Here is a 27,855-nt window from a genome sequence, read left to right on the forward strand (position 1 = left end):
ATGAGGAGAACAGATAAAGCAGAACCCTCTAGAGAACAGAGTTGGGTAGAATTACCTTACTGGCCAAATGAGATGAAGCATGGAGTAGGTTTAATTTGTATGTTACGTTTTTAATAACATTCTTATTAACAATATCTAATTAAGGCATCTGGCAACAACTTAATGGGCAGAAAAGGAAAAAGTCAAGAAGGCTTTATCAAATTTTTCTTTCGACTCCAGCTCTCTGGATTTGAATGAATCCATCATCAGAGACAGAGCCTTGTTTGTGTGAATCTGTTCAGCACAGCAGTGTAAGTAAGTTGTAGCTTTATTGTCTAGGACCTATCCCTTAAAATTAAACTCGTCATTCTTATGAAGATGATCGCTTGAAGGGGAGATTAACCTTTACGATGTGATGATGGAAGTCGTTGTTGTTCATTTCAGGAGCCCTGGTAAAGACTGTTGGGAGCTGGAAGTGATGGAAACTGGAGTAGGATTTGGTGACACAGATGAAAGGTGGAAATGGAGTTTGTCTTTGATGGGGCTTCTCTCATCCTCTTTTCCACATCTGATTTCATTGTGGAGTTACTATTATTTATATTTTTTTAAAAAAATTATTATTTACATTTTTTAAAAAAGAAAATATTTAGGAGAGCCTGAAGTCTTATTCATATGTGTGTGCTGCATCTCATGCGACAAGATCCCTATCCCTGCCTAGGAACTTTATGGGATCCTAAATAAAGGATGGGTGATTTATCAATAGCAGAGTGGTTAGTTTTGTTTGTTATGTGCTGCACATTCCCTTTCCCCCTCCTGCTGCTGCTGGCTTGCAGAAGAGACAACCATGTTGTCCGCAGCCTCTGGCAGAGGAGAAGCCCTTTGGCTTTTTCCTCCTGTTATCTTTTGATAAGGAAGACATCAAGGCTGTGCATATCAACATTGCAAGCCCTGGCCCCTCGGAGTGTGTCTATGCTACAGCCCAAAAGTATAACACTGGCTTGTGCAGACAGACCAGAGGGAGCTGTAAACTCAGGGAGTTTGTAGGATGGTTCATCCCCAGCAAATCTTAACCCTCACGAAAGGTTGTACGAGTCCAGCAAGGACAGGAGTGTAGCCCTGACTAAACAGTTCTGTGTAAAATGACACTAAGTTGTTTTCAAGCTCTTCTATGTGTGATTGATCTCCTGTAACAGGACACGTGCAATTAACCAGCAGCTCTGCTATTAATAACTATCCCTGAGTATGTGGATAAAATGAATTGGGGTCTCTGTGGATTATTGCCTTTCTTCATTTGACACTTCTTTAGATGAATGACATGGAACAAAAAGGGAATCTTAAGAGTATATAATTGAGTGTGTATTAGGGTTTATGAAGAGATTCCTACAATAACTGTCATGTTCCACCTGACGGAGTGGCTGTTATGTGAACATGCCAAAGTACCACTTTCCTTGCTGTGATCTTTGTTCTCACTTGCTTTCTCTGCATTAGCTTAAAATCTCCTTTAGCTAATGCCACTGAATGCAGCCTGAGTAATGACTTGAGTGCAAAATAAGGACGGGAATAAAGAATGAGGTGAACGCTTACTGTCAGAGGCCTCAAATTGGGCACCAAAGTGAAAGGAGGCCCAGTGTTTCAGAGGCAGAGAGCTTCTGCTGCTCCCACCAGTGACAGCTTCTTGGGAAATCAGGACACATCGATTTATATCCTGTTGGAAACCAAAGATCTGGCTCTGCTAGGCACTGTCAAACCTCTGCTTCAACGGGGACAGGTACTTCAGGGAGATGAAGCACCAGAAAGAAAATGAAGGCATGGAGGGGTGAAGTGACTTGCTTTCTGTGTCACAGCGGGTTGGTGGCAGAGCCGGGAGAGGGGGCTCTGTACTGGACTGCTGTGTTGGGTAACCCAGCTCCTTAGCTGGAGAGTCCTGTTGTGGGAATGACAGCGTGAGGAAATGGGATTTCTCAGAAATGAAAACTTACCAACAGTCTTAGGCAGCAAGATGGAAACTGAACCTTTACGTGCCATTTATTGGCCTTTGCGGAGGGTCTGCTGGGAGACCTGTGGCACCGGGATGGCACTGCGGTCCTGCTGCCCGTGATACCAAAAGACAGCAAAAACTGCGGGGTCTCTGAGACCGTCCTGTGCCAGTGGGAAAAAGGGAAGATTTGCTTTCATACTCTTCAACACCATGTTGTGTGTCACTGGCTGCTCTGACCTTCTCCAACAGAGATATTTGCTGCTCTGAGCTACATGTCAACAAAATATCTTGGCTTTGATGCGTTGAAATCCTATTGGAATTTGGTGGTGTTGGGGTGCTCTCGTTAAAGAAAAGATGCAGCTTACAGGTGATGAGGTTTCCCTGCAGCCTGAGACGAGGGCCAGCTAACACCAGCACCACTTCTTCTTCCAGCCCAGTGGGGGCTGGGGGCATAGTGGAGTGACAGGCAGACTGCTCACACCTGCCCACCGACATGCACCCTGAGACGGTTAACAAAAGGACGCTCTGCCTTTGCGGCAGCAGCCAGCCCTCGTGTCCTTTCACGTCCAACAGCACAGAGAAATCTCCCTTTGCACCCCAGCCCTCCCTCCCCATCACCAGCCTGGCCCTTTTTCCTTTGCTGCCCTGGAACTTTCCATCTTATTTTCTTTCTCTGGCCTCCCTTTCTTTTTTCCCCTCCATCTTTCAGTTTGACTTGTCACACACACACACACACGGAGTCACACACTCAACCCTTCCAAAGCCGCAGACCTTCAATGCGGTGGGGCTGAGGGATGCCCTGTCACCTTCTGCCCCTCCACGACCCCCCTGCCCTATTCCCCACTGATCTATTGCGAAGGACAGGTAACCTCAGCCAGAAAGATGGATGCCACAATTACATTCCCCTTTTCAGCAGCTCTTTCCCCTTGCTTCTTCCTGATGGAAATCGTGGGCAAGAAAAATCTATTATTACTCTCCAAATCATATCAAATATTTATCAGGGTAATTCTCTAGTTATCACCACCGATTGCAAGCCTTAGTCACGTAGTAAATCTTGTTAGTGTCATCTCTGGGAATGTGTCTCGTCTGTCTCCTCAGCCGAGTGCCGTATAAACCAGGTTGCCCCAGGGGAACTTGGCTTATGGAAAGGCGGTGGAGGAGGAGGCAGCGGAGGCGATCAAAGATGGGCCAGACTTACCAAATCCCTTTTCTCCCAGGACATGAGATGGGGTCCGTTCAGGGTGGGGCTGTGGGGAGAGCAGGCAGGTTGCATGTGGGAAGGGGAGGTTTGCTGGGCCACGCCAGCCGATGCCTCCCTGGTGTGGCAGATGCTGTGCAGATAAGCTCATTCCTGATCAGAAACTGTCTAAAATAGGCCAGTCTGGAAAAGACAGGTGTATTAACTTCCCCGGGACAGAGATGAAGTGAGTTACTCAGGGCTGCATGAGAAGTCAGTGGCAGAGGCCAGAACAAAGCTCAAGGTCTGTGGCTCAATTATATGATTATTCCTTTTGGAGTGCTGTGGCTGGTTTGAAACAGCACTGTCCTGTGGGTCCTGTAAGTCAGGGCAACCTTGACACCTCTGCTAACCCTGCCAACGACTCTCCCCTTCCACCTGCTGTGTAAAGGACTAGCAAAAGCAGCTACTCTTGCTGGGCTTTTTTTTTTGTTGTTGTTGTTGGCACCAAAACGTTTCCAGATTGTACCTATTTTTAAACTCTTTATTGGGTCAGATCTGGACAGCTTGGAGACTTCAGCTCTTCCCTCTTTCTACCCCTGTGTACATAACTTATTGCTGCAAAGGGAAGAAATGAGCAGCAAATTTCCTCTGCCAGAACCAATCAATCTGGCACCTGTCATCAGCATCACAGCAGCTATAAAATATTTAATTTCTTAATGATGAATTGGCAGATTGTTTTAAAAAAGACAACAAGGAAACAAAGAAAAGGAAACAGACACTCGCAATCTGCAGTCACACTCTTTGCCAGGCTGAGCCTTTGGAGCTGATAGCAGGAATGTGTTTTTCCATCCAAGCTACCTGACAGTGCTGTCTATTAATAAAGCCCTGCTAGTGGTTTTGGGACTGTTCCTACTCAGTCAGTCATTGGACCCTTGACTTGCCATCCCAGGGTCCCACACTGATTCCTGATGAGACTGAGGCTTCAGAGGAGGATTAATTTTTTTTTTTTCACGAAACAGGAAAACAGCTTCTCAATGGCACAGATCCTGCCTCGCTCAAGTGCTGATACACTAGTATAAATAAAGAAAAAGAATGACCAGGCTAGGTCAGAGCGCAAGTGCATTCAGCCAAGTATTCTGTCTCCAGCAGTGACCAACAGCGAGTGCTTTGGGAAATGTATAGGAATAGGTCAATCAGAGAGTGCTGTTTCTCTAGCAGCCTCCAGCAGTCTGCAGCCCAGGGAGATCTTTGTGGTTTCTAGCTCTGACTGGAATTTTCTTCCACGAGCTTGCCTAGTCATTTTTTAAAGTTATGCAAACTTTGAGCATCCACAAAATCTTCACTCAGATAGTCCCATAGTTCTCCCGTGTGAAGCTGTATATCTTATTTTGTTTTCAGCATATCGCCTACTAATTTAACTCGATGTTCCCGGTTCTTGCATTAAAAAGACAGTGAAAAATCATTCTCCCTTCAACTCTCATCCCTTGGACATGTCTGGCTCACAAAACAGGGAGCGGCATAGAGAAGCCTGGGCTAACAGAGACCAGAATTGGTAAGTCTGCAGTGGACAGTCTGATTTCACAGGGCATGTCAGCTTGCCTGTGCCCACGGATACCTTCTGCCTCTGGTACCTACAGTGGTGAACTTGGAGGGGAGCCAGAGGCCTTACCTGTATTACGGTCTGTTTGCAAATGCATAAGGGAATGCTGGTGGCAGCCACCAGTTCAGCTGATGCAGCTGCTGTGGAAAGGGGATGGCACAGAAAGCAAGACCCTCCGCTGAAGTTATACGAATTACTTACAGAACTTAAAAAACACATCCCTGTCACCATGTCGGTTTATGTCCATTGCTCCTGCACCTCAGTAAATCCTGTAAATACACAGGCAAAAAAACTGCTTAACCAAAGAGCTCCTTTTACTGTAGCCTGTTCTGGTGGGCTTTATTGCAAATACAGTAATATCTGGAATTTTTGTTCGTTTGTTTTATTAACTTCTAAGTCCTGTTTTTGGGACCTTTTAATTACAAGAGTCATAAGGCTTCACCAAAGCAAACACAAACTTTGAGCCATCACAGGAAAACCTGAAAACCGGAGTTCCAAAGGCTTGCAAAAACCCTCCTAAACCCCAGAGAGATGAAGAGGAAGCGAGCATTTTTCACTCATCACCATTTATTATTTTTAAGTCAGTCTCATGATTTGAAGCGGTGACGCTCCTCGGTGGCGTGACCAAACCTACACTATTCATCTGGGCTGGGGGAGCGGGCTGGGAAGTTTGGCAGACGCAAGTGGGTGGCTGGCAGCTCGCATGCGGTGCCTTCGTGCCTCCTCCTCTGCCTCTCCTGGTGGAGTGTGGGGAGCGAGGGCTCCAGCAGATATCTGCAGTGGGATCGGCCGGTTGTGGTGGGACGGCAGCGTCCAGCAGACACAAGGGTCATGCAGCATCATAACTCAATTTACCAGGAGATATCTGGCAGAGCCCTCAAGCTCTGTCTGCTCTGGTGATTTGTTTTGGCCCTCCTGCAGGCATCCTGTGTAAATACGTGAAACACAAGCTCCCACTTGTACAGGAAGGGCTTAACCTGCTTTCAAGAGGGGTCAGTGCAATTAGGAGCAGCGCCCATCGCCTCCCGGAGCTGGTACGTGATGGCAAACTGCCACTTCAGACCTCCCCCCTCCTTGCTGACATGCATCTGCTCTAGGGCAAAACAGAGTTTCCCCCAGCTTCTGTGCAAAGCCTCCAGACCGCAGAACGCTGTTTCCGTAAGCGCCAAAGCACGTTATACTCCTAAGGGCTGGTTGCTTTGGCATAGGGATAAGATGAAATCAAAGGACAGTACTTTTGTGTCAGACAGCTCATTTCCCTCTTAACTCTGGATCTCTGTCTTCTGCAGATGGTTGTTTAAAGAGAAGTTTGCTCCATTGATCCTGTCTAATATCTCCTTGGAAGTTCTGAACGGAAAACATCCTGCTTATCTCTAATCAAAGATGGGTTTTCTCTGCCTCTGGGCCAAAACACTGCAACAGGCTTGGCCCTTGTGGGAGTAGTGGATGCTGAGCAGACATGGGGCTGCCTGCTGCCTTTCCAGGCATGGGGAGAACCTGAAAACCAGCCTCTTCCCACTGTGCCACCGCCTGCAAGGTATTTGGGTATGCAAGGGGTAATTAGAAAACAGCAATCCAGCAACTCCTAGCTAGGTGGTTGCTGACTGCAGCACAGTAAGTCTGAAGAGACATCTCTTTCCCATCTATTAAAATAGACACCACCGCCGGCAAAAAAATTTGGGAAGTGTGACTCAAAGTGGGGGAAGGAAGAGGGATAGGGCTGATCGGTAGCTAGACACCCACATCAGGAGAGCATCTAAGCAGAACCGCTTGCATCCTACTGTTGTCAACGTGATTTCAAATTAAACATATGCTTATGTAGAAAAGGGACTGAGAGAATAGTTGGCTGTAGGAAGTTTTTGGCTCACAGCATTAGAAGGCACATGTTAAGGGTGTCCGTGGGATGGACAGTGTCAGAGTCCTCTCTACCACAATGCTTTTCTATACAGCTTTAACAAAGAGTGTAAGGTTAAATAGATCTTGCTTTTCTTTCTCTCTTGTTACCCAAAATCAGCCCTGGACACTGGTCTGAGGGCGTCCCTCTGCCCTTGACTCCTTGCCAGGCATGCCTGGCTGGAAACATGCCTCCAGATGGAGCAGGCTAGGAAAGGTGAGGAAATGCAAAGAGGAAAGAAATGAAAATGTATGAACGCCTCTAATTTTGCTTATGTTTTTGCTGTCATTTAGATTGCTATAAAATGAATGTAAAATATTGTGATTCCGCTCTAATAACTTTTTTCATCCATTTATGCTGGCATAAATTTCCTCTGAGCAGAAATTTTTGTCAGAATCTGGTTGGGGCAGATCCTTGATTTCATTATTTGTTTGCGAAGAACATACTTTCTACCCAATATCTTTTTTTTTCATTAAAAAGTAATAACTGAACCTGGCCAGCCAAAGCCACGTATTGCAGTGAAGGCAGTCCAGCTAGAGAGCTGTCGTGTGAGGGTGAACCAGGAATATATTGGGTGCGGAGGTGGGGGCATCGCCAAAGCTAATTCTAACACTTTCAGCCTAAATAGTTCGTTTCCTTGTTAGTTGGATTAAAAAGTCAAAACTTCTGAGGAAAAAAGGTTTCACAGAGGAAAGTTTTGGGCTGAGTTTCTCCACGGGAACACCGTCCCCTGACATCCCACCTCACCCCTCCTCGTCTCCGCCGGGCGTTGTGGTGGGGCGGCGAGTCACCCCTTTACCCTCTCCTTTCCAGGGAACACTGTGCTGGGTACCCAGCCTGAAAAAGCAGCTTCCCAGGAAAACAAACCCCCCCAGCCACCCGCTTCTGTGGACTGGTTTCATCAGCTCCAGGGATTTCATCCCCAGCCCCGGGAGCGTACAGGGGGCCCGTGGTATGGTAGGTGCCACTGGCTCGGGGTGAAGATGGCTGGCAGCCGGGACAGGGCTGGGATTCAAAGCAGAGTGGTGGCCCCGTTTTGTTCCCCCCATGGCCGTGCCTCCCCAGCATCTGTGGTGCCCGATAAGGGCAGGGAAATGGAGACGGGCCTGCATGGTGTGCAGGCAGGGGCTAAAAATGGCTGCCAGGCTCATGGGGCCTGCTCAGTGCCTCACAGCTGTGGCATGCCTGGAGGGGGGCTGTCGCTCTGGGGACACAAAGGCCACCGTGACTAAGGGCAGCTGGATGTGAGCTGGCTGGTGAGGAAAGACAAGGGCTCCTTCCAGCCCTGAAGTGTTAAAGCTGCTGCAGGCTGGCCTGGTGCAGGGGACTCCAATGCAAACCCCTCACTGAGAGCAGTCCCAGCGAGGACGAAGGCAGGGACCTGGCAGCATGGGGGAAGCCTCTGCGGGGTGTGGGGACAGGGGGACCTGGTAGCACAGGGGAGTCCTCCACAGTGTGTGGTCACAGGGGGACCTGGTGACATGGGGGAGGCCTCCGCGGCGTGTGTGGGGACAGGGCCCGCCTGCCTTTGGGCAGGGGTCCCCTTCCACATGGCTGCCCAGGCTGACAGGGCAGGAGGAAAAAGCAGGGGCCTGGCGGAGGAGCCCCTGTGCTGCTGCCTGCCGTCGCCTCACACCAGGCCTCGTTTTCCTCCTTTTCACCACAGAAAAGCTATTTCAGGCCATGGCTATTTCAGCAGTTGGTTTCACAGCCCAGGCCCTGGTGCAGCTAGCCAGCGGTGTGCCCTGCATTGTGCGCCCCAGCCGCTCTCAGACTGCTCCGCTTTCTTCCCCTCTGGTGCTTTTTAAAATTTTTTGACTTTATTTCTTTTATTTTTGTTTTCTTGGGGAGTGCAAGAGCCGGATTTGTTTCCGTGAAGCCAGGAGTGCCCCGTGCTGCCACCGTGCCTGTCCCCCCAGTGCTGCTGCTCACAGCATCTGCTTTTCACCCCTGAGTGTGCAGGCCTGGACCCGGCCGCAGCCTTCTTTGCCAGGCACAAGCACAACAAGCCCTGGAAGGCTTTTCCTCTCATTGCTCTCCGTCCATTTCCTCCCGGTGTGTCCTCCCAGGTGCTCAGCGCTCACTGGGACAGTCTCTGCTTTGGGCTCTAGCTCCAGAACTGGTGGCACTGGAGGGGAAACTGGGGCCTCCTGACGTGCACATCTTCCCCTCTGCTTGAGTCAGGCTGGACCACAAGCCAGGGAGATGTGGGAAAGTGTGTGGATCCCCCAGGGCTCTGAGAGCCATTGTCTCTCCCTGAGCCTGACAGCACATGTAGATCCATCCCCTTCTATCTGCCCTGCGGGGCTTCTGCCCCGAATGGTTAGGGTTTTCTTGCATTAGCTCATTTTTCCCTTGCAATCAGTCATTTTTCTCTCACAGTCGCTCATTTTTCCCATGCAATACCTCATTTTTTCCTTGCAGAATAGGCTAGGGCTCGGTTAGGCTCCAGGCCTTGCTTGCATATTTTGCTGCTTGTCTGAGGCTCAGGGGGAAGAAAGGCCGGAGCTGTGGAGGGCAAGATGAATTGCCAAAGCTTTGGGATGGAAAGCTGGCATTAGAGCAATGGGAGAAAACATGAGGGCTGAAGGCGGGTTTCATTTGGAGAGGTGCCTTGGAGGAGACTAGGGGAATGGGAAGGGGCAATAGGCCTTGCAGCACAGTGATAGCCCTGTGGAGGGGCAGGACCCCTGCTGACCGCAGGGGAGATGCTCCTGAGAGACATGGCTGCAGCATCCCAAGGTGCCTTTTCCCACCAGGGCACCACACAGCAGCAAGCAAAGGGAATGCAGTGACACAAGTGGCCCCGAGTGCTGCCAACCATGTGCCCTGCCCCCCCCACGCTCTGCACGGTGCAGGGCTCCTCTGTCCCACAGCTCTGCTGCTGGACGTTGCCTTCCCAGGTCCCCTGAGGTGGCAGAAGACCGTGTTGTGTTTGCCAGTCACTGCTGCCATCACTGATCGGGGCACTTTGCAGCTGTCCTGTCATCGTAGGTGCTGTCACAGCAGGTGCTGTCATGGCATCATGACATTGTTTGCCGGCGTTGTTAATGAGCGCACTCTCCCATGGCTTCACTTAACAATGTGGCACAGCGCCCGCTGACAGGAGCTGAGGACCTGCCATGGCTGGAGCAGGGTTTGTTAAGCAGCAAGAAGAGCCTATTGGGAAATGTCCAGGGTGGGGAATTTTCCAGGCGATACAGAGGGCAAAATCCCCATTTTCCACTCCATGGCTCCTTTCCTGGGGGACCCTTTGCGGTTCCCCTCTGAGATCTCTGTAGCCTACAATGGCCCTGTGGGACGTGGGCCTGATTTCAGTCCTGTAGTGCTGTACTGAAGGGCATTGAAATTGCTGAAACATTTGGTTGCCCAGAGAGCATCATGGCATGGGGCTCCCCTGTGTCTGCCTCTTGGTGTGCGTGTGCATGGTGTGGTGGTGGCCACAAGACCTTCCTGGGTGGTCAGTGCCGGGAGCTGGGACATGCCACCTCCAGGGACACCCAGGGACACTGAGGTTTTGCTCACCAGCTCCTCTGCCTCCTTGGCCCCTGCAAGTTTTGTCAGCCAGGAATGTCTCTGCAGTGCGTACCTAAAGCACATGATGGCACTGCAGGAGCGCAAAACCGCCTCAGCCTCCTCTGCAACTCAACTGGATTTTTAACCCCTCCAAGGAAGCGAAGCTGCTGCAGGTGCGGCGGCTTTCCAGGGACAAGGTGTGGCAGGAGGTTTGGGGGGTGGTGATGCCCAGTGCTCTGCTGTCCCCAACTAGGACAAAGCCTTGGGTCCAAGCTGCTGGCTGCTTGGACACAAGTACATGTAGTGCTGCAACGTGGGCCTGAGTGTGTGCTCATGAGCTGGCATCTTCCAAAATGCACAGTAGCTGCTTCGTGCAGTGGTTCCTCACAGCTATACGTGGGGGGGTCCCTGGTCTTGGCATGCCTGACACCATTCCCCTTCTCTGCATAGGCCCAAAAAAGCCTTCCCAACGATACTGGCTGTGCTCAGCCAGGCAACAAGACAGGTCTAGGGCTACTTTGGGCAGTAGCACCTGTAGACCAATGTGCACCAAATGCATCCATCTGGGTGCACTGAGAAAATCTGCCCCTTGCTCAGACCCTGCTGCTGCCATGTTGTCTGCCTTCACCTCCTGAGCTTGCACAGGCAGAGATGGTCTTCAGATAACACACTGGTCAGAATCAAGGCCTGATGCAGGTTTGGTGTGATAATATCCTGCTGGCTGGCAGATGGATTTTGGAAGAGAGCGAGCAAATTTGTTAGTTTGCTGGTTCCTGAAGTTACTGGTCCTCTAGCCAAAAACCAGGGAGAGCTGTAGAGATGAAAAGAAAGGCTGCAACAGCATTTCCATGTAGCACATGCTTTTTCCTGAAATAATCCCTGCAGGAGAGAAACTCTGTAAAAATATCTGGATGTGAGAATCCTGATATGTATCTCTTCTTATCTACAAAGAATTGAAGAGGTATAAACACAGCAAGTTCTGCCCAAATTATTGCCAGATCCTGTAGGTATCAAAACCAGCGTGATCCCCTTCATAGAAGTTGTCTGGAATTATCTGGTGGATACAAGGTGGATAGCTCTGCTTTTCTGCCTCCTGTTGTCCTCATAGGAAAAAGTTCTCTCTCTAGGACTTTTCCATAAGCAACAAGACATATATGCAGGAGAGAAAGCACAGAATCAGGAGAGGAGGGAAAATAAACCTCTTCCAACAGAGAAGGACAGAAGGGGTCTGGTTCCTGCAGCTCTTATTCGTCTCTCTGGATGGAGCACTCTTTGCTTGATATCTCCCTGTTGTAAATGCAGCTGATTGATTTTCTTTCTCTTTCTTCTTTTGCACTTGTTTATTTTAATAAAGATGGATTTTATTATTTTTTTTTGGAAACCTAAAGCAAAATGTTCCAGTGCCTACACCCACCCTCCTGGCACTAAGCGCTGATGGTTATTTCAGTGGTTATAATTTGATTTCTGCCTCTCCTGCTGGGCTGATGTGAGAGAAACAATATTTAGAGAAGATGATTTTTAATTTTTTTTTTTTTTCTGGAGCAGGGGAGGCAGAGGCTGGGAATGGTGTGGGAAGAGGGAAAAAGAATGAGCAAGAATGCACTCTCATTTTCTAGGCTGTTTTTTTTTCAAGTTTGCAGTCTCTGATGGACAAAAATCACAGTATAGCTCAACTAATCAATTGCTCTCTGAAGAATGGAGAGTGCTTCAACTCTTTAGGTATTTTTGTGTTATTGTTGGTCTGCTGCAGTGACTCATCGTAGCTGCTCTGTGCCAATGATTTTAGGCTTGTAGCCTGAACTGTGATAATCTCCATTTTGCAAATGGAGAAACTGAGGCACGGAGTAGTAAATTGGCTCCTTCCCCTTCGGATCACCTGTGCAGCCAAGAACAGCATACAGCACAGGCACTGAGGGCTGACTTCCAAACCCAGGATATAGTCGGCACACACAACCCAGACCACATCTCCAACAGCACTCAGCTCCCAATTAAACTTAGACAAAACGAGGTTTTCACTAGTGCTTTAGCAGCCAGCCCTTCTTCAGTGATAATACTGAGCAGCAGATTTTCAAAGAATTCAGCTGCTCCTCAGCTCTTGCTGTTTCTTAGGGAAAAGCTCCTGCATTTTGCTAAGAGAAATGGCTTTTTCTGTGCCAAAAATCTGACCCTTCATTTCTAGGCACAGAATTAAAAACTTGTTCATCACTTTTTTTCTAGTTTTTAAAGGAGCAGCATCCTTCTTTTCCTTTTTTTTTTTCTTTGATTTTTTTCTGGCTTCTAGGAATAGGCCTAGTGATTGCTTCTGTGCATATCTGAAGATAATAGCTTTGCTAAATAATTTTTCCTCTTTTAAAATATATATCAAGATTGCCTGCTGCATAGTTTACATTTCCTGCTGTGGAGACAAATACTTTAATTAAAATGGAAGGGAGGAAAAAAAAATCACACAGAAAAATAAAAAGCCTCTGTGAAAAGAATCCTAAAATACTCGAGAGAAGTAGAAATGGGCAAATGAAGCCCTTTGGCAGCCAGGATGTATTTTGCATGAATGAGTGCGTATATGCATGCAGGCTTTTGGGACTATTTTGCTCAATGCAAGGAGGGAGATGCTGGTGAAAGCCCCAGCTGCGTGAAAAAGTCCAGCTACGTTTCTGTCAAGGAACAAGAGATCTTTCCTCAAACTGCTTGTCCTCCATCTCCCGCTCCAGTCTGTGTGCAGGACAGATGGAATGGCTTGGTTTCAGATAATCGTGTCTTGAGAATAAGAAGGAAATAGGATCTTCTACCTACCTTGGCCCTGCCTCTTTCCTTCACTTGAGAGCAAAATGTTAAATTAATCCCCTGTGGTTGCTGTATTTGATTATGGGACTCCTTGTACCTGCTCTCCCTTGGCTTTAGCTTGCCCCCAGGGAAAGCACAGCAGAAGAAAACAGCAAGAAACTCCTACATGTGCCAGGCCAACGTTAACTCCAGGGAGAGATGAGAGGGATGGGAAGTTGCAAGTACAAAATTGCTGCTCAGACCTGAAGGTTTTCTCCCTAAATCTAGTTAGGGACCAAAAACATTGCACCTAGTTTTGCCTGCAAAGTTTGGTAGAGCAGGAGAAAGGGAGACCCCATTTATAAGCAAAAGCACAGTGTGAGCCTGCAAGGTTTTCCCGCAGGAAAAATGGTAAGAGAACTCCTTCCTTCCTTGTATTTTTAAGCAAAGAAAGCAACTTCCGAAGGGTACCCACTCAAGCCTACAGTAGGTGTGAGGCCAGAAGAGATAAGCTACCTCATCCTACACCCCTGTCTTAAGATCTTTCTGGAAAATGCTCCCAGTGTTTCCCTTAAATGTTTCCCCTAAATTAGATCCATCCACCCAGAAAAACACCCTGCCTTGCCAAAGCACCCCAGACTACCAGCGCTTCCCCTTTAAGGCCGGCAGGTGCTGCCCACAGCTGAAGGGTCGCTGGAACCAGCAGCTGCCAGCCCTGGGTTTCAGAGGGCAGTGGGGCTCCAGCTGGGTGGCAGTGAGCAGAAGGAGCTGCTTGGATGGGTTAATCAGCCTTGCAAAGGTCTTTTTCCAGGCCAGGGTATAAGGGGAAGAGGGTGGATTGAGAGCATCACAGAGCACTTCCCCCACTGAGCTGGGATTTGTGTCTAGCTCATTGAGGATAATTAGATGATCACCATCAGGTGGGTACGCTGAGTGCTCACTTTCTGCACCATCCCTCTAAAAGAGGAGCATATTATTCCTGTTTTTCACCAGCCTGAACCAGCAATCGTCTCTTTGAGCTGTGATGCTGTCCCTATATAATTAAGGCTGTCAGTCAAACTCAGACACCTAAACACTACAAACTCCATGGCTTACGAGAATTGATCACAGGACTTTATTGCTTGGCAGTCAAAGCAGCACTTTGCGGACTCTCTTTTCCCTTCTCAGAGGAACAAATTGTGGGGCTGTGAGAAGGAAACATCCCCCGGAAAGCGGTTAGGTGCCTCCAGTGCTTACTGGATATGCTAGCTGTGACCATGGGTCCTGTGCAGGTGGTGGGATGAGCTGCGCTGATCTTGGTTGCTGTTCCTGATTCAGAGACTGCTTCTGGTGCTCAGGGTATGAGTGAGACCTGCTTGTGGTGGCAGGGAGTTTGAGGACTTACCTGTTGCCTCCAGCACCCAGCAAAACAGTGAGAGAAGGGCTTGACCCAACGCGGCCTCTCTTCTCTGTGCATGAGAGTATTGTGGGTCAACAGACAGAGAGTGGAGGGGACCAACGCTGTAGGGACAGAGGCATGGCATTGGGAATTCTAGGCTTGCAGGACAAGTGCCCAGCCTGTCTGTCTCTGCAAAAGTGCCAGGCAAAAGCTTATCAGCCCTGGTTTTGACTTGTGTCATCTCCACTGTTCTGCAGGTTGTGCATGGAGACAGCATGAACGCCAGATCCGCAGCAGGGAGACTCTTCTTTGCCTTCTTCCATTGGAAAAAGCTGGTGATGCGGCTCTGTGTGGGTAAGAAAACCTCACTGTGTGCTGAGCCCTGCTCTCTCCCAGTCAGCGCTCGCCGCTGTGTCTCCCTGTGCTAGGGCCTTGCTGGGCTGAGGCTCTACAGAAGGAGAGGACCCTCCTGGCCACTGATGTCTTCATTGGAGAGACCCCAAAAATGGGAAGTGACAAAAGAAGGGAGGGAGAAGACAAGTTTATTTAAATCAGACACGTGCAGCCCTAGGTGTCTCCACAGCCTGAGATCGGGGGGACTTGTGCTCCCAACACATGGGCATCAGCAACAGGAGCACAGTCCCTGGTCACTGGGTCCCCCCTTTATCTGTGTGTTGCTCCAGCAGTTGTGTTCCCGTCCTGCAAATGGCCCCACCATGTGCAGCTCTCCTGCACACAGGCCTTGCACCAGCATTTGTCACTAGCAAAGCTGGGCTTCTTCAGAGAGGCTTTATCTGGGCCTGTTTTGGGTGTATTTTTAAGAAATCAAGTCATCTTGGATGTCTTTGGGGATGTGGAGAGTAGAAAAGCATTTAAAGGGCACTTTTTTCCCAAAGTGTGAAGATCATCTTGGTTTTTTGCACAATTGTAAAATGAATTCTCTCCTCTGCAGCAAGGGTGGAGAAGGAATAACTTCTTTCAAAAGGGTTAATATTTGCAAACACCGTGCAAGGCCTGCATCCTATGTGATATGTGTGCACAGGGCTGTGGGAGGCTGGAGCAGGGTTAATGTGCTTCTGTGATACACAAATTAAATTCCTCAGTGTGTGGGGGAGGTCTAGCAGTCACCCTCTGATAAATGCTGCTGCGATCTTTGCAGGATTAGGGTCCAGAGGTGGGTGTTTACCTGTGTTATGTGTATGTGTGTAGCAGCCCAGAAGTAATCGGCTGATGAAAGCCCCTGTGTGGTGTGTGTAGGAGGTCCAGGAGAGACCTGTGCTGCTTGTACGAGCTTGTGATCTCCCTCCAAGAGTAAAAGAAACCCAATTCTAACTTCATACCATCATTTAAAGGCTGCTGGTTTGTCACAGAAAAAGTCATAGCTGCTTAATGGCCAAGATGTGACCAGTGTCATTTTATTTAGGTGGGTGCAAATGATGGAAGACTTTTTCCGTTCTGCATACGCAGTTCGAAATTCACCTGTGTGAAGCAGGGCACTCAGGGTGAGCTGAGCTTATCCTCTAATCAGCACAGCACCTTGATCAAGGTGAAGAGCCACTCAGACAAGCTATCGTCCGTGTTACGGAACTGCTTTTGGCTCATCTTTTCTCTGGCATGAAACTCTTGATTTCAGCCTGGGAAGCAGCCCTGGTCAGGACTGGAGGATTTCTCCTGCATGGACACTTCTTCTTATTGTTGCGAGCCTTTGCTGTCCTCAGCAAAGGCTTCTGTCCTCTGGGCATATACCCAAGCACCATGGTGTGTGTTGCATCTGCATCCTACTGCCTGTCTGTGGGATAACGGATCACTTTGTGCAATGGGAGCTGTTTGAAGGCCTTCACAGTCCCCCTGTCACATCCCAAGGAACAACCTGCTGATGGCTGTGGAGACAAAAGAGCGAGGGAGCCTGTCCTGTTGATGTGGGACTCCAGAGCTTGCCCCAGCAGTGGGCATGGCCAGCAGGGCTGTGGGTGCAGGGAAGGGGAGCCAGGCTTTGGGTTCAGGCCAGCCCCACAGGGACTGTGGTGAGGAGCCGAGGGCTTGTCCAGCTCAGGGAGTGCCACAGCCAATCCCTTCCCCGCTCTGCACTGTCATTGTGTGTCATTTTACAGATTGATGTGAGCAATTGCTGGAGCGCTGTGAGGCCTGAGCTTGCAGGCGAGTGTCCTTAGCTGCTGGGAAAAAGGATGCTGCATTTACTAGGGTTCATCACCAGAAGGCCCCGTTTAATGATGTCTAACAAGGGGCTTACTCAAATGCAGCCACTTGGAGGCTCCAGACTCTGAAACAGGGTCTGCTCGTCTGTAGGTCTGATGGCTGCAGGGGCTCGGGAGATGCTGTCAGGGGAAAGAGGTCCTGTGGGCTGCACAGTGGGGTGGCCCCAGCTGTAGCGCTGTGGCTGTGTGGCTGCTCCACCTGTGTCAGCCTCTCCATTGCCTTCTGCAGGTCTGTGCGTGCAGAGCCTGTACTTCTCTGTGATGAACTCACATGAAAGTCACGTTGAGTAAGTTACCTTTTTTCCTTTCTTTTTCTGACCTCAGTGCTACTCTGGTCTGGGTTAGAGGTGGGCGACAATCCATTATTGTGGAAAGAAAAGGCAAGCACCATCCCAGGATAAAACCTGGGTGAGAAGCAGCTCACTCAATAATGTGAATCCCCGGGAACTTGGAGGACTGTGTTCTGCCTGGCAGGGACTTGAGGGCAGGGCAGACAAAAAAGTAGCAGGATGAAGCAGTGTCGGTGAGCCTGGAGATGCCCTGGCTAGCCTGCAGCAGAGATTCCCTGCTGATGATGGTCACTTCCAGAGTGCCTTGTGGACATCCCACAGTGCTGTTCATTGCCTGGCTCTATCTGGAGGAACAAATGAGGCTCACCTGAGGCAGATGATTTTCTAAAACTCAAGCTATTGAAGGTCCTGAACAGCTTGACCTAACTTTGGCATTAGCTCTCCTGAGATCTGTTTCCACCTAAATTCCTTTGTGGAAAGGAGCCCTTTATGTGCTCTTGGAGTGGTGCATCCTGTTCATAGGACGGAATTGGTCAGGAGCTGGGAGACAGGACAACATGGTCAGGAGCTCAAAACCCTGCATTGGTAGACCTCTTAAAGAGACCTCCAGAACTACCACTGATTCTTAGGCCACTGAAGGCCACGGTGTCTAGCAGGAAATTAACCCTGTTTCTTTCAGAGGAAGTATCTTGGTGCTTGCCGTAGACGCTTTGTGTGGAGAAATCCTTTTCTTGGAAGGTTTGTTAACTATGTCTCATTTGTTTGGGGAATATTGTTGAGAGATGAATCAGTGTCTCAATGGGTGCTGATGTGTGGAGACTGGAAACCTGAGGTTTACCTGCAGATACACAGGAAGGGAAACAGAGGTAATTTCAGCTAACTGTTGCCCAATGGCATCTTGACATCACTACAAGTGAGTCAACAGGCCATCAGAATGAGGCAATGCACATGCGTGTGTAAAATGTCCTCTGAAGGACAATCAGAGAGGCAAAGATGCGCTGTGGAACTGATCAGTGTGCAGCGAGGCTTTGTCATGGGTGTCATGAGCTTTGTCACGAAGTGAAAGAATAAATGAAATGGGAAATGTAACCAGAATTCTGCCCCTCTCTCCTCTTGTGGATAAACAATGAAAGGATGAATAAGTGAGCGTGTACAGAAAGAGGAATGACTGAAAAGGGAGAGGAACTGGAGGGCCAGAACTGGAGGGAAATGAGATTTTGCTGTCACTGCTGCTCAGAAGGTGGATTAGAAACAGCAGTAAGGACTGTATTTAAAAGATGTGGGTCATTTCTGGGAAGTGCTTCAGGATAGCTCAGTAGCTTTCCAAAGCTCTTCATTATGCAGCCTGCTTCAGCTGCCCTAGTCCTTATGTCTGATACTGCTCTGACTGATCCACTCATCCCTAAACCGCTGCCTCTCTGAATCTCTCTTGGTAGGTTTGAATCTCACTGGAAGCCTTTCCTGACCAGCAAATCCTTATGCTCACTCATGGACAGACCTTTTAAAGGAGAGCTTGAAGAAGTTCTGTGGTTCTGTAAACTGCCTTTTGGACTGGAGAGTTCAGGTATTGCAATGCTCTGCCCTCAGCATTGTCATGTCTTGGACGGACACTGTGCAACTGGAGAGCCTCCCCCTTATGGGGCAGCCTTGTGTGCTGCAGAGGAGATGGAAATACAGCTGGGCACCAGGGTGCACCAGGGGAAGTCTGGACTGACTGGATGGCATGCTTTTGAGAAAAGGTCATAGTCCATGATGGTGGTCACGGAGGAGGGGGGCAGTGCTTTAACTCCAGGCTCTAGCTGTGCCAGGAGGGATGGAAAGGGGAAGGCTGACAGCGATGCTCCTGTGGACGGAGCAGAAGCCATTGTGGAGGTTACCAAATGCCAACAGAGTGAGGTATGACAGACCAGCTTTGATTGCTTGGTAGCACTGGTCATAAAGTGCATGCCTTTTATGCAAAAAAATGCCTCAGTTTGGACAGGTTTGGAGAGATGGATGTGACAAGAGTGGTGTTTGAGCAGACTCTCCCATGTAAAGTGTCCTGCAACTTTATAAAAGGATGAAACCTTCTCTTTAGGGCAGAAGAAAAAGGAGAGTTGGCCTTTGGCAGTGGTGGGGCCAAATATCTTCCCTGAAGATGATTCTTCCACTTCTTGTCTTCCAGTTCTCTCTGCCTTTACCACACTGCAGCTTCTTCCAGAGCAGGAGTTGCCTGGATCCTTTGGCCAGTATGAAGGCTGGGCTGGAGAAGGGTGTTGGGGGAGCAGGCATGTGAGGGAAGTGATAGTTGGGTAGAGAGCCACGGTTTCTGCTGCTACTCAAAGTTTTCTCTCTTAGTGCTCAACTTCACAGCCCTCTCTGCCTCTCACTCCTGTCACTGTTCATCTCCTCTCTCAGTAGGTTTCTCTCTCCCTCCCTTTTAAACATGCCCTTTCAAGCAGCTTTGGTACTGATGAACTTAAGCTGCTAGATCACAGCTCCCTCCCTTTAACTTCTGTCATACCCTGATCTTTCTTCTCAGTATTGCCCCATCCCATCAATTTCCTCTTGCTCTAACTCTATCCCAAGTGTGACAGTCCAGGGCTTGGAAAGTTGGGTGCCTCCCTCAGTTCTGCCTGTCTGCATTCAGGGAGAGCAGAAAGTAGACTGCGGCAGCTGTTGGCAAATGCTTTCATTTAGGCCCTTCTTCTTTCATCTAATTCATTAGAAGAATTTTTCTGCGGCCTCTCATTCTTTCTCTCTACAATACACTGCATGCCTTAAGCAGACGTTCACCCTCTCAGCTACTGGTCTGCTGGGTATCCACACTTGACTTTCTCTCCATTTCTTTAGTGTCGTATTCTCTGTCTAACCAGAGATCCTTCACAATTTTACTGGTATGTTAATGGCACTGAATTGCCTTATGGTCACTAAGATAAGACCCATCTGTCTAGGATACAGCTGGAGTCCTGCTAGGCAGGGCTTTGCTTCTCTGATGCCACCCCAGGAGTTACCTGGGAACATCAAAAAGGCCTTTGGGGATGCTGATCTAACCCGGTGGAGACACTTGTCAGAGAAGGACTTAATCTCTTGTAATCTATTCTTTTGCCAGTTTATGGTGCCAAAGGTGCATTGTGGTCAGCAATGGCTACTCCATCCATGGCCAACGCTTTGGGAAAATTATTGACTCTCACCACGTTATCGTAAGGTACCGAATCCTTACTAAAGCCTTAATTAAGCAGAGACTGAGGAGTGATATCCATCAGCTAAGGTAATCAAATAACTTTCTTGGAGTTCATGGCCAAGCACAGGCACTGGAGGAGCAAGAATTTGTACCACCTGTTCACAGATGTTGTACCTGGGACCCATCTCCAGCTCGGTGGAGTGGCAGGCAAGCCCAGGACTACGCATTTTCACTCTGACTTGAGAAAGTGATTTAATTTCTCTGTGCGTCACTTCCCTATCTAAAAAATACTGGTTGTCTGCCACCTCTGTCTGCCTTTTTATTATGAGGGAGGCACTATGGTGTGCTTGTGTGAGGTGCCCCATACCGTGGAACCAGACCGACAGGTTGGGCCATAATGTGTGTTGGTGCCCTCAAGTGAGTTTATGCGGCCAGTCGTGTACCTGACAGCACACGGCTGCCTCCATGGTTGGAAACAAGTCATACTGAAACTGGACAAATTCTGGCTTTGATTCCCAGATTAAATGATGCTCCAGTAAAAGAGCACAAGAAAGATGTGGGTGAGAGAACCAGCATCCGTCTCTTCTTCCCTGAATCGGCTCTGCCTAACCTTCTGGAAAACAGTGACAATGATACGCTGATGGTGTTAGTCCCATTCAAGCCCCTGGATTTCCTCTGGCTAAGGGAAGTATTGCTGAAAACAAGGAAGAAGGTGAGATGTCTTTCATGAGGGAAGGTTGAAACCAGGTTATTTGTAGTGACATACTCAATAGCTCTAATAATTATCTAACTTTCAGATATTTAATGAGCTGCATAATGCACCTGAGACCTTATTTTTCACTAATTAGAAAGACCCCAGTCTCAGCCACACTGGAGACAGGTGTATGGGAATGAGTGGAAAAGACTGGGAGATCCTTTGTTCCTCTGAACTCTCCTGAGTCCTTCTGAGCACCCAGGCAGAGCAGTGGACCATAGCTAACTCAGGGGTCCTTATCATGGCACTGTCTGCTGTGCATGGGCGTGCCTCAAGTATCTCTCTGCCTTTCTCCTGCAGACGAAGGTGGGGGTTTGGCGCCAGCCCCCCCGGGAGTGGAGGGGGAATGTCTCTCAGCTACGTATTCTCAACCCATATGTCACCTATGAAGCGACGTACAAACTGCTGCAGCTGAATGTGTCAAGTGGGGTACGATACCACACTGGAGAGCAGACAGATGAGCATCAGTGTTCTGTGTCTTCCCTTTACACCCTACTGCTTCAGGGCCATGCAAGGGAAGAGGAAACCTTTTCATTAGACCAGCTACTCCCTTCCCCTAGTAAATGCAGTCTTTTCCTATAACCTGTTGCTTCAGGTTTGAAGCCCTGTTCCTACCCAGAAAAGGAAGACTTTTCTCTGCCTGCCAGGGCACTGCAGTGTTATCCTTATTCCAGTCTGCCCATCACCCCTTGCCATTTACATTCAAATCCCTGTTTAGAGTTGTATTTCTGTCCATAGTTCTAGACCTCAGAAAACCTGGTTCTCTGGTGATGAGCAGACCTTTCATATGTGTTCCTGTGCTTTCCCTGTCTGAAGACCATTACTGATAATTACCCAGAATAAAATGGGAGGAATTTTGGTTGGTATTTCTTAAAACACTCTGTTCTAACAGATCTCTGGCCTGAGGCTGGCTGTTATGCCCACTGCTTCTGGAGTGCAGTTTTCCCCTTCGCTGCACGATGGAGGATTATTTCATTAATGAAACTAATGATACTTTGTCTTTGGTCCTGATGATCTTTATGATGGTGCTGTGCAATCTTTAATTAAATTTAAGCCTGCCAGGCACTACTAGGATATGTTTATAATCTGCAACAAACGCAGGAGAAGCTTGAAGGCCTGTTGTGGTAAAATAACCTTGTCCAAGGTCGTGCACTGACTCTAGGCTGGGGTTGAGATTAGATGCCAGGTCTCCTGACTGCTGAAGCAATGCTGTAAAAAAAAAAAAAAAGTACATTTCCCTGCTATAATGTTTGGAAAGTGCAAATTCAGGCGAGGGGTGCAGTGTTTGGTTAGGCTTGGGGGACCCGAGAGCATGTTCAGCCGCCCGCGAGCGTGGTGGCTGTGCTGCTCACTCGCAAGGCTTTTAAGGCAGCGTTTGATTTTGTACTTGGCCATGTTAGCTTTACGTGAGAAGAAGGCAGTTTTGTAGCACGCAGGCCAGGGACAGGAATTTAATACGTGGATTAAAAGTGAGGTATCACACAAGGGCCGCCAGCTGGGAATACACACAAAGAGACACATGAAAAAGACAGAGATGCAGAGACCTTATAGACTCTGTCATGGATGTGGATTTGTTAAAATTGTGCTGATTTCTTCCATTCAAAGCTTTTGATTTGCATGGAGCTCTATGCTCTATCAACCCAGAGGCTGTATGTTCATGAGCCCTCACCTTCTGCAGCGCCTTTTCCTAAGCTTCTCCTTGTGTGAGTTTTGGGAGTTCTGTCCGGGCACCTGTCCTAATTTATTATTTTATTTTTTTGCTATATTGAGTGTGGAAGAAGCTACTGGTCCCAGCTGCAAAGGTGTTGCTGGTGTCAGTATTGTAAAAGTATGAGTCTGAAATCCTAAACAGATGTTCTCTCTTTTCCCTTCCCAGAGATATGCCACCACGGGAATCATTGCTTTGAACTTAGCCCTCCGTATGTGCCAAGAGGTCAATATTGCAGGCTTTGGTTACCCTGGCAACCATGCCAATACTACGCCAATACATTATTACAATATGGGTCACTCACGGAAAAAAGAGGTAGAAAATGCCTCCCTTCAAACTAAGGTGTTGTCCGTAGGGGAACCTACCAGACAAGGCTGGCAGTCAAGCAGCTGAGAGGTCTGGTAGCTGTGGCTGGCGTTACCTGCTGGGTCACACCAGGGGAACATGTTGTAACATTCTTTGTTCTCAGAGAGTAGCTTGGGCACAGATGCTGGAACCTTCAGGGTGCCTTTCATCTGTCCTAGTTTGGTGATGAGGGTCCTGTGCGGTGGAAGTCCTGCAAGGGGCTGCAGAAAAGGGGAGCTGAGCAGGATCTGGTGCATTTTGGGCAGGATGAGGGGCACTGTAAAGGAATAACCTATAACTTTACCTCTCTTGTCCCTGCAGCTCTTTCAGCACAGTATCACTGCTGAGAGGAACTGGCTGCTGAAAATGATTGAGCTGGGGGTGATTGCTGACATAGCCAGCCCTTCCTTCCAGGCCTAGAACTGCTGAGAGAGGACTGTGCTGCTTGCTGTCCTCTCCAGACACCTCTGATGATCTCAGCTGGGCTTTGCCCTTGTTCCAGATCGTTTTGAGCAGGTCACAGTATGTCCTGTCGCATGTGAGGGGGGAGATGAATCCCTGATTCAGGGCACTTGCCCTTTCTTCTTTTGTCCTCTGGTTTCCACCACTGATTGCTGTGGTGAGGGTGGAGTGTTGCACAATCCTTCTGCCTTGGGTAATCCTCTCCTATTTTGTAAACAGCCGTCAGTTATTTGTGAAAAGCACCAAACAGATGCTAAGCTGGTCTTCAGCCCCCGAGGAAGGGAGCAGGTGAGGGTGCAATACCTGCCATGGGATTTCAGACTCCTTCCTAAGCAGATTGGAATGAGAGTCATACCCACCACTTTGGAAAAGGGCCAGGTTAAACACTCAGAGATTTCAGTGTCTTGCTAATTGTTGGGAAACATTAATGTCTGCAGGAAACAAGAAACATTGGGTTTTTTGTTGTTCTGTTTGTGAATAAATGCACTTCTGGTTTCAAGGAGTTGGCACTGTCTTGTGGGAGAGGGATTTCTGGTCAGGACAGGTAAGAATTACCTTAGCATCTCCTCTGAGATCTTCTCATGGCTTTATGATCCCATGTAATCCCCTCTATTTTTTTTTTTAATATTTTTTTTTCTTGGCATGCTGTCCAGAGGTTTCCATGTCTTTTCCAGCTTCTTCTAAGCATGGAGCCACCCTGCCACGTCTACATTGTGTGCTGAACATCTTCCACATTTGAGAAGCCCCTTTAAATCCCGACTTATCTGTGGCTGGCTCATGTCCGCATTCCACCTCTGGGACCACACTTCTCATCCTCTGCCACTTCCTTTCAGGATGCAGCTATGTCATATTTCCCCGTCTTTACTTCCCTCATTGCTCCTTTCTTCCTGGCCTGTTATCATCATGGGCTCAATTCAGATGCTGCCTCACCAAAATGCTGCCTCTACCAGCAGAAAGAACCTACAGGGATGAGCCCACAAGCTGATGGCTGTGTTGGTAGAACCACTTTGCTGTGGCCTCTTCAGCCAGGTGCTCATTGAGAAGGCGGCTCCTCCTGAGTAGCTGTTTGAGGGCCAGCTCTAGGAGTAGGGTTGGCTTAACTTACCCCAGGCTGCACGTGTCTTATAGCATTTGGGGTGTGGGAGCATTAGTATGGTACCCATATAACTGCAGACTATTTCTATGGGAGATGAAACTTCTGCTTTCCCTCCCATTTCCTTCCTCACTCCCCTTTGCTGTGGTCAGGCTTTCAGGGCACTTCTTGTGCTATTTGTGTCACTCTTTTTTCTGGGTAACTTCTCTTCTAGTATCTCAACCCTGCCTCCTGAAAGATCTCCATAACACCCTGTCTCTCATGATCTGCAAAGTGTCAATGCCCTTCAGGGTTTCTCCTGCTGCTATTTCCTTCTGGCCAGCCTGGTTCCTTCTCCATTAGAGCTGAAATGGTTTTGTCCTGGTTGGTGCGTCCGATTAATGGCCAAAGATATGGTGACAAAACTCCCCCGAAGCTGCTTTGCCCTGGGTGGAAGAACTGGAGGCCCTGGTTCAGCTCATTTTGAGAAAGGTCACTTGAAGGCTGAAGGAGGACGACCGAATCTTGCACATGCAAGCAGATCTGAACTGAGCTTGGGAGAAAAAGGGTGTTTGAATAAATTCCTCTTTATCAGCTAAACACTGGCTTCGGGTTTTACTCTGTACACAAATAAGTCTTTACTCTCTAAATAACACATAATAGCCACAGAGGTTCTGCAAATTCCAAAAATACAACGTTCCAAATGCATGCAAGTATGCATTTGGATCCGTCTCGACCACTCTTTTGGAATTTATTGCTTTGTAAGTAATGGGAGTGAGCTCTCAACTATGTGGACAATTAATATTCTATGTTCTTCTCCTGGTAGAGTAAAACAGCATAAAAATCTTAATGTCTAAAAGGTGATGTTTAAAGCATGCTATGAACTAACCCCAGGAGGTGGTTTACATTTTTTCTCTAGGTAATGTGTATACAAGAACTTTGCCACAGCTTGCGGGAGCTGTGTCTGCACTTTCTGACGCAGTTGTTGCAACATTTTCCTGTCATGTAGTGTCAACTTGTGGTAGTGAAACCATACACACGAGGTTCAAGAGTCTTAGCATTGGTCACTGCCTGTGGCAGCGCTCTCGGCACTTGCAGCAAGCAGCTCTGCTACACAGCTTTTTGCTCTTATGTTTAAGAGCTGGCTGGTTTTTCATCAAAACGGGGTTCTGTAATCTCTCCAGGTAACCATGGTTCATTAGAGCTGCCTCTTGTTGCAAACTTTCCCAGAGTGGTGGAGCAATGTGGTAGAGGCTCAGTATTTAACCATGCTTCGGTGGTGGGTGGCACTGAATCCCCAAATCAACCTTTCTTCTGTCCAGTTTCAAAAGTCTAAGATCTGCAGTCCTCCATGCCCTACGCACCTTTCATGTTCGATAGTCTGAATAAATCCTTGCCCTACAGCAGCCTCATTATTATCAGGAGAACTGGGGGAAAGGAGGTGGAATAAGTAGGATAAGGCAAAGCCACAGTAATACAAAACATATGTAAATTAGGCTACGAGATACCATAATAAGGATGTAATGGAGGGGGAAAGAAAAAGAAAATGAGTCCTATTGTTGCTTCAGTAGAGTCGGTCTGAGGTGGTAAATCCACCCTTCTCAGGGCTGCGGAAAGGCAATTAGACTCCTAAGCACAACACACTTCATAGCCAGGCACTGCGAGCATCCTCGTGTCGATGGTGACAGTGAATGCCGGGCTCTGTGGGCAGCCGAGGGGCAACCATGGTTGATCTGAGGCAGAAGGGCAGGGAGCTGCTGGGCTGTTTGGTGCCAGCCGGCCTCTCTTCTGGGGTCAAGGGAGCTCCACCGTCACTCACTGCCTGTCCACAAATGCTTGGCAAGCGAATCTGGATGCCTCCACCATCTGTGCGAAATCCTTCCAACCATTTAGGTTAAACATTGACTTCAGTAAAATGTAGGGCTCCTAACTGACCTGACATAGTCCATATGGAGTAGCTGCCACAGATAGTGACTATCTTGACACTGATTAATCACTTCTTCTAGTTGTGTTCTTGTCCCTGGTTACTTGACACAGTTCTTCCCTAATAGCTTTTGAATAGTTCTGGGGTGTTCATATGACCTTGGCTTTGGGGAATAGCCCATCTGATGACACACATTACCTACTTCAATGTAGGTTTGGCTGCTTTTCATCAGACTAACTTGGACACTAGCTTTTGGGTTGCTTTTTCTTTCCCCTGTGTACACCAGTATCAGTCCTTTTCTGCAATGGGAAACACCTTAGCTGTGCTGGGTTCTCTTTGATTTAGGTGTCACCATTTGCTATGGGCTGGGACTTGGTCTGTACTATATAGCATGTAGAGACTGTGATTTCACCTCCGTGTCCTTACCTGTCACGTACAGTCACAGCCGTGACAAGCAATCTGCATTACTGATGCTCCTTGCTTTGAAACGAGCAGTTAAATGATCTGTAACTAGAGTCAATCATTGCTCAGACAGACAGCGGTGAAGCTGGCTAACACCCCAAACTAAATGCAGAGTTTCTCTCTCAATCTGAACGTTGTTCTTTTCTTCAAAGGTATGAGATCCAGAAGCAAAGGCAATACTGATCTTCCATCAAGTGTGAGATTATTACACCCACTTGGGACGCATCACAAGTGAGAGCTATAGGCATCAGGGCGCCCCAGTAAGGACCTGCTCTGGTGATACCAGTTTCTCAGCTCCCCCACCAGCCTCGGTGCAGGGTGCGTGCGGTTCAGCGTTGTCTCTATCCAGTGTCTGCCGAGTCAGCCAGAGGTTGCTGTGTGAGGCGGTGACTCACCAGTTCCAGGAAGCAATGTATTTGTGGAATTTGCAGCAAAAGGATCTCAAAACCGTTTTCGGACTTTTTTTTTTTTTTGCCATTTTTCCTTGTGATTTATATAAATTGTTTTTTGCAGCCGTTCTGGTAAAGTTCTGAAACATTTCCTTTAGCACACACGGCTAGTGCTGCATCTGAGAGCAATACTGGGTCAGCTGGTGGAGCAGGACCGCATGCCTGAGCTTCTCAAGTAGTTTCGGGATTTCTTGTGATGCTCCCCATCTCTAGCTCCACAAATACTGTGTTGTATAAGTGCCAGCATCTCAGGAATCCCCTCTCTCAACTAATCCGTGTCTTGCAACCAAATAGTTGTTACAGATGGTCCTTTCACTTAAAATAAGCCCCGGTTTGTTTAATCTTTAAATGGTTCTTGCCACGTTCCTCAGCCTCCATTTGCAGATAGACTTGGGGAACTGCTTAGGACGACTACTGAGGCAAATATATCCTCTCTTCTGGGAAATAGCTGTTGACCTACATGTATACTGGGTTAGCTGTGACCATGAAATCACCATAGATACAGACAGCCCTATCTGTTTCCATGGCTATCAATCACCAGTTGTCTTGTCCAAGAGTTTAGCTAACTTTTCTTTTTGGCTGGAGTTCACGAATTATTTTCTTTTAATACAAGCAAGTACAAGATGCTTTGTCAGTCCAGCTGCATTATGTCTGTCTTATGCTATGTAATACCTTGCTTGAGATCACAGAGGTTGAGTATATACTGTCTGCTGGTGTGTTACTTA

General features: G+C 48.2%; 2 protein-coding genes across 2 annotated transcripts in view; both read left to right on the forward strand.

Moving 5' to 3' along the window:
* On the forward strand, positions 1–23,181 carry LOC141751783 (uncharacterized). Its single transcript, XM_074609147.1, has 13 exons — positions 1–84; positions 837–964; positions 3,286–3,381; positions 6,801–6,847; positions 7,445–7,588; positions 13,501–13,661; positions 15,709–15,800; positions 16,716–16,730; positions 19,883–19,978; positions 20,474–20,666; positions 21,009–21,137; positions 22,585–22,731; positions 23,083–23,181. The coding sequence occupies exons 1-13, from the start codon at positions 1–3 to the stop codon at positions 23,179–23,181; spliced, it is 1,431 nt and encodes a 476-aa protein (XP_074465248.1).
* TLR4 (toll like receptor 4) overlaps positions 18,274–27,855 on the forward strand; it is a 20,591-nt gene continuing 11,009 nt past the window's right edge. Inside the window, exon 1 of the mRNA XM_074608863.1 lies at positions 18,274–18,355. The gene's annotated coding sequence lies outside the window, so the exon portion shown is untranslated. The remainder of the gene's footprint in view (positions 18,356–27,855) is intronic.

The sequence above is a fragment of the Larus michahellis genome, chromosome 15 (genome assembly GCF_964199755.1).
Source record: "Larus michahellis chromosome 15, bLarMic1.1, whole genome shotgun sequence".
Classification (NCBI taxonomy): Eukaryota; Metazoa; Chordata; class Aves; order Charadriiformes; family Laridae; genus Larus; species Larus michahellis.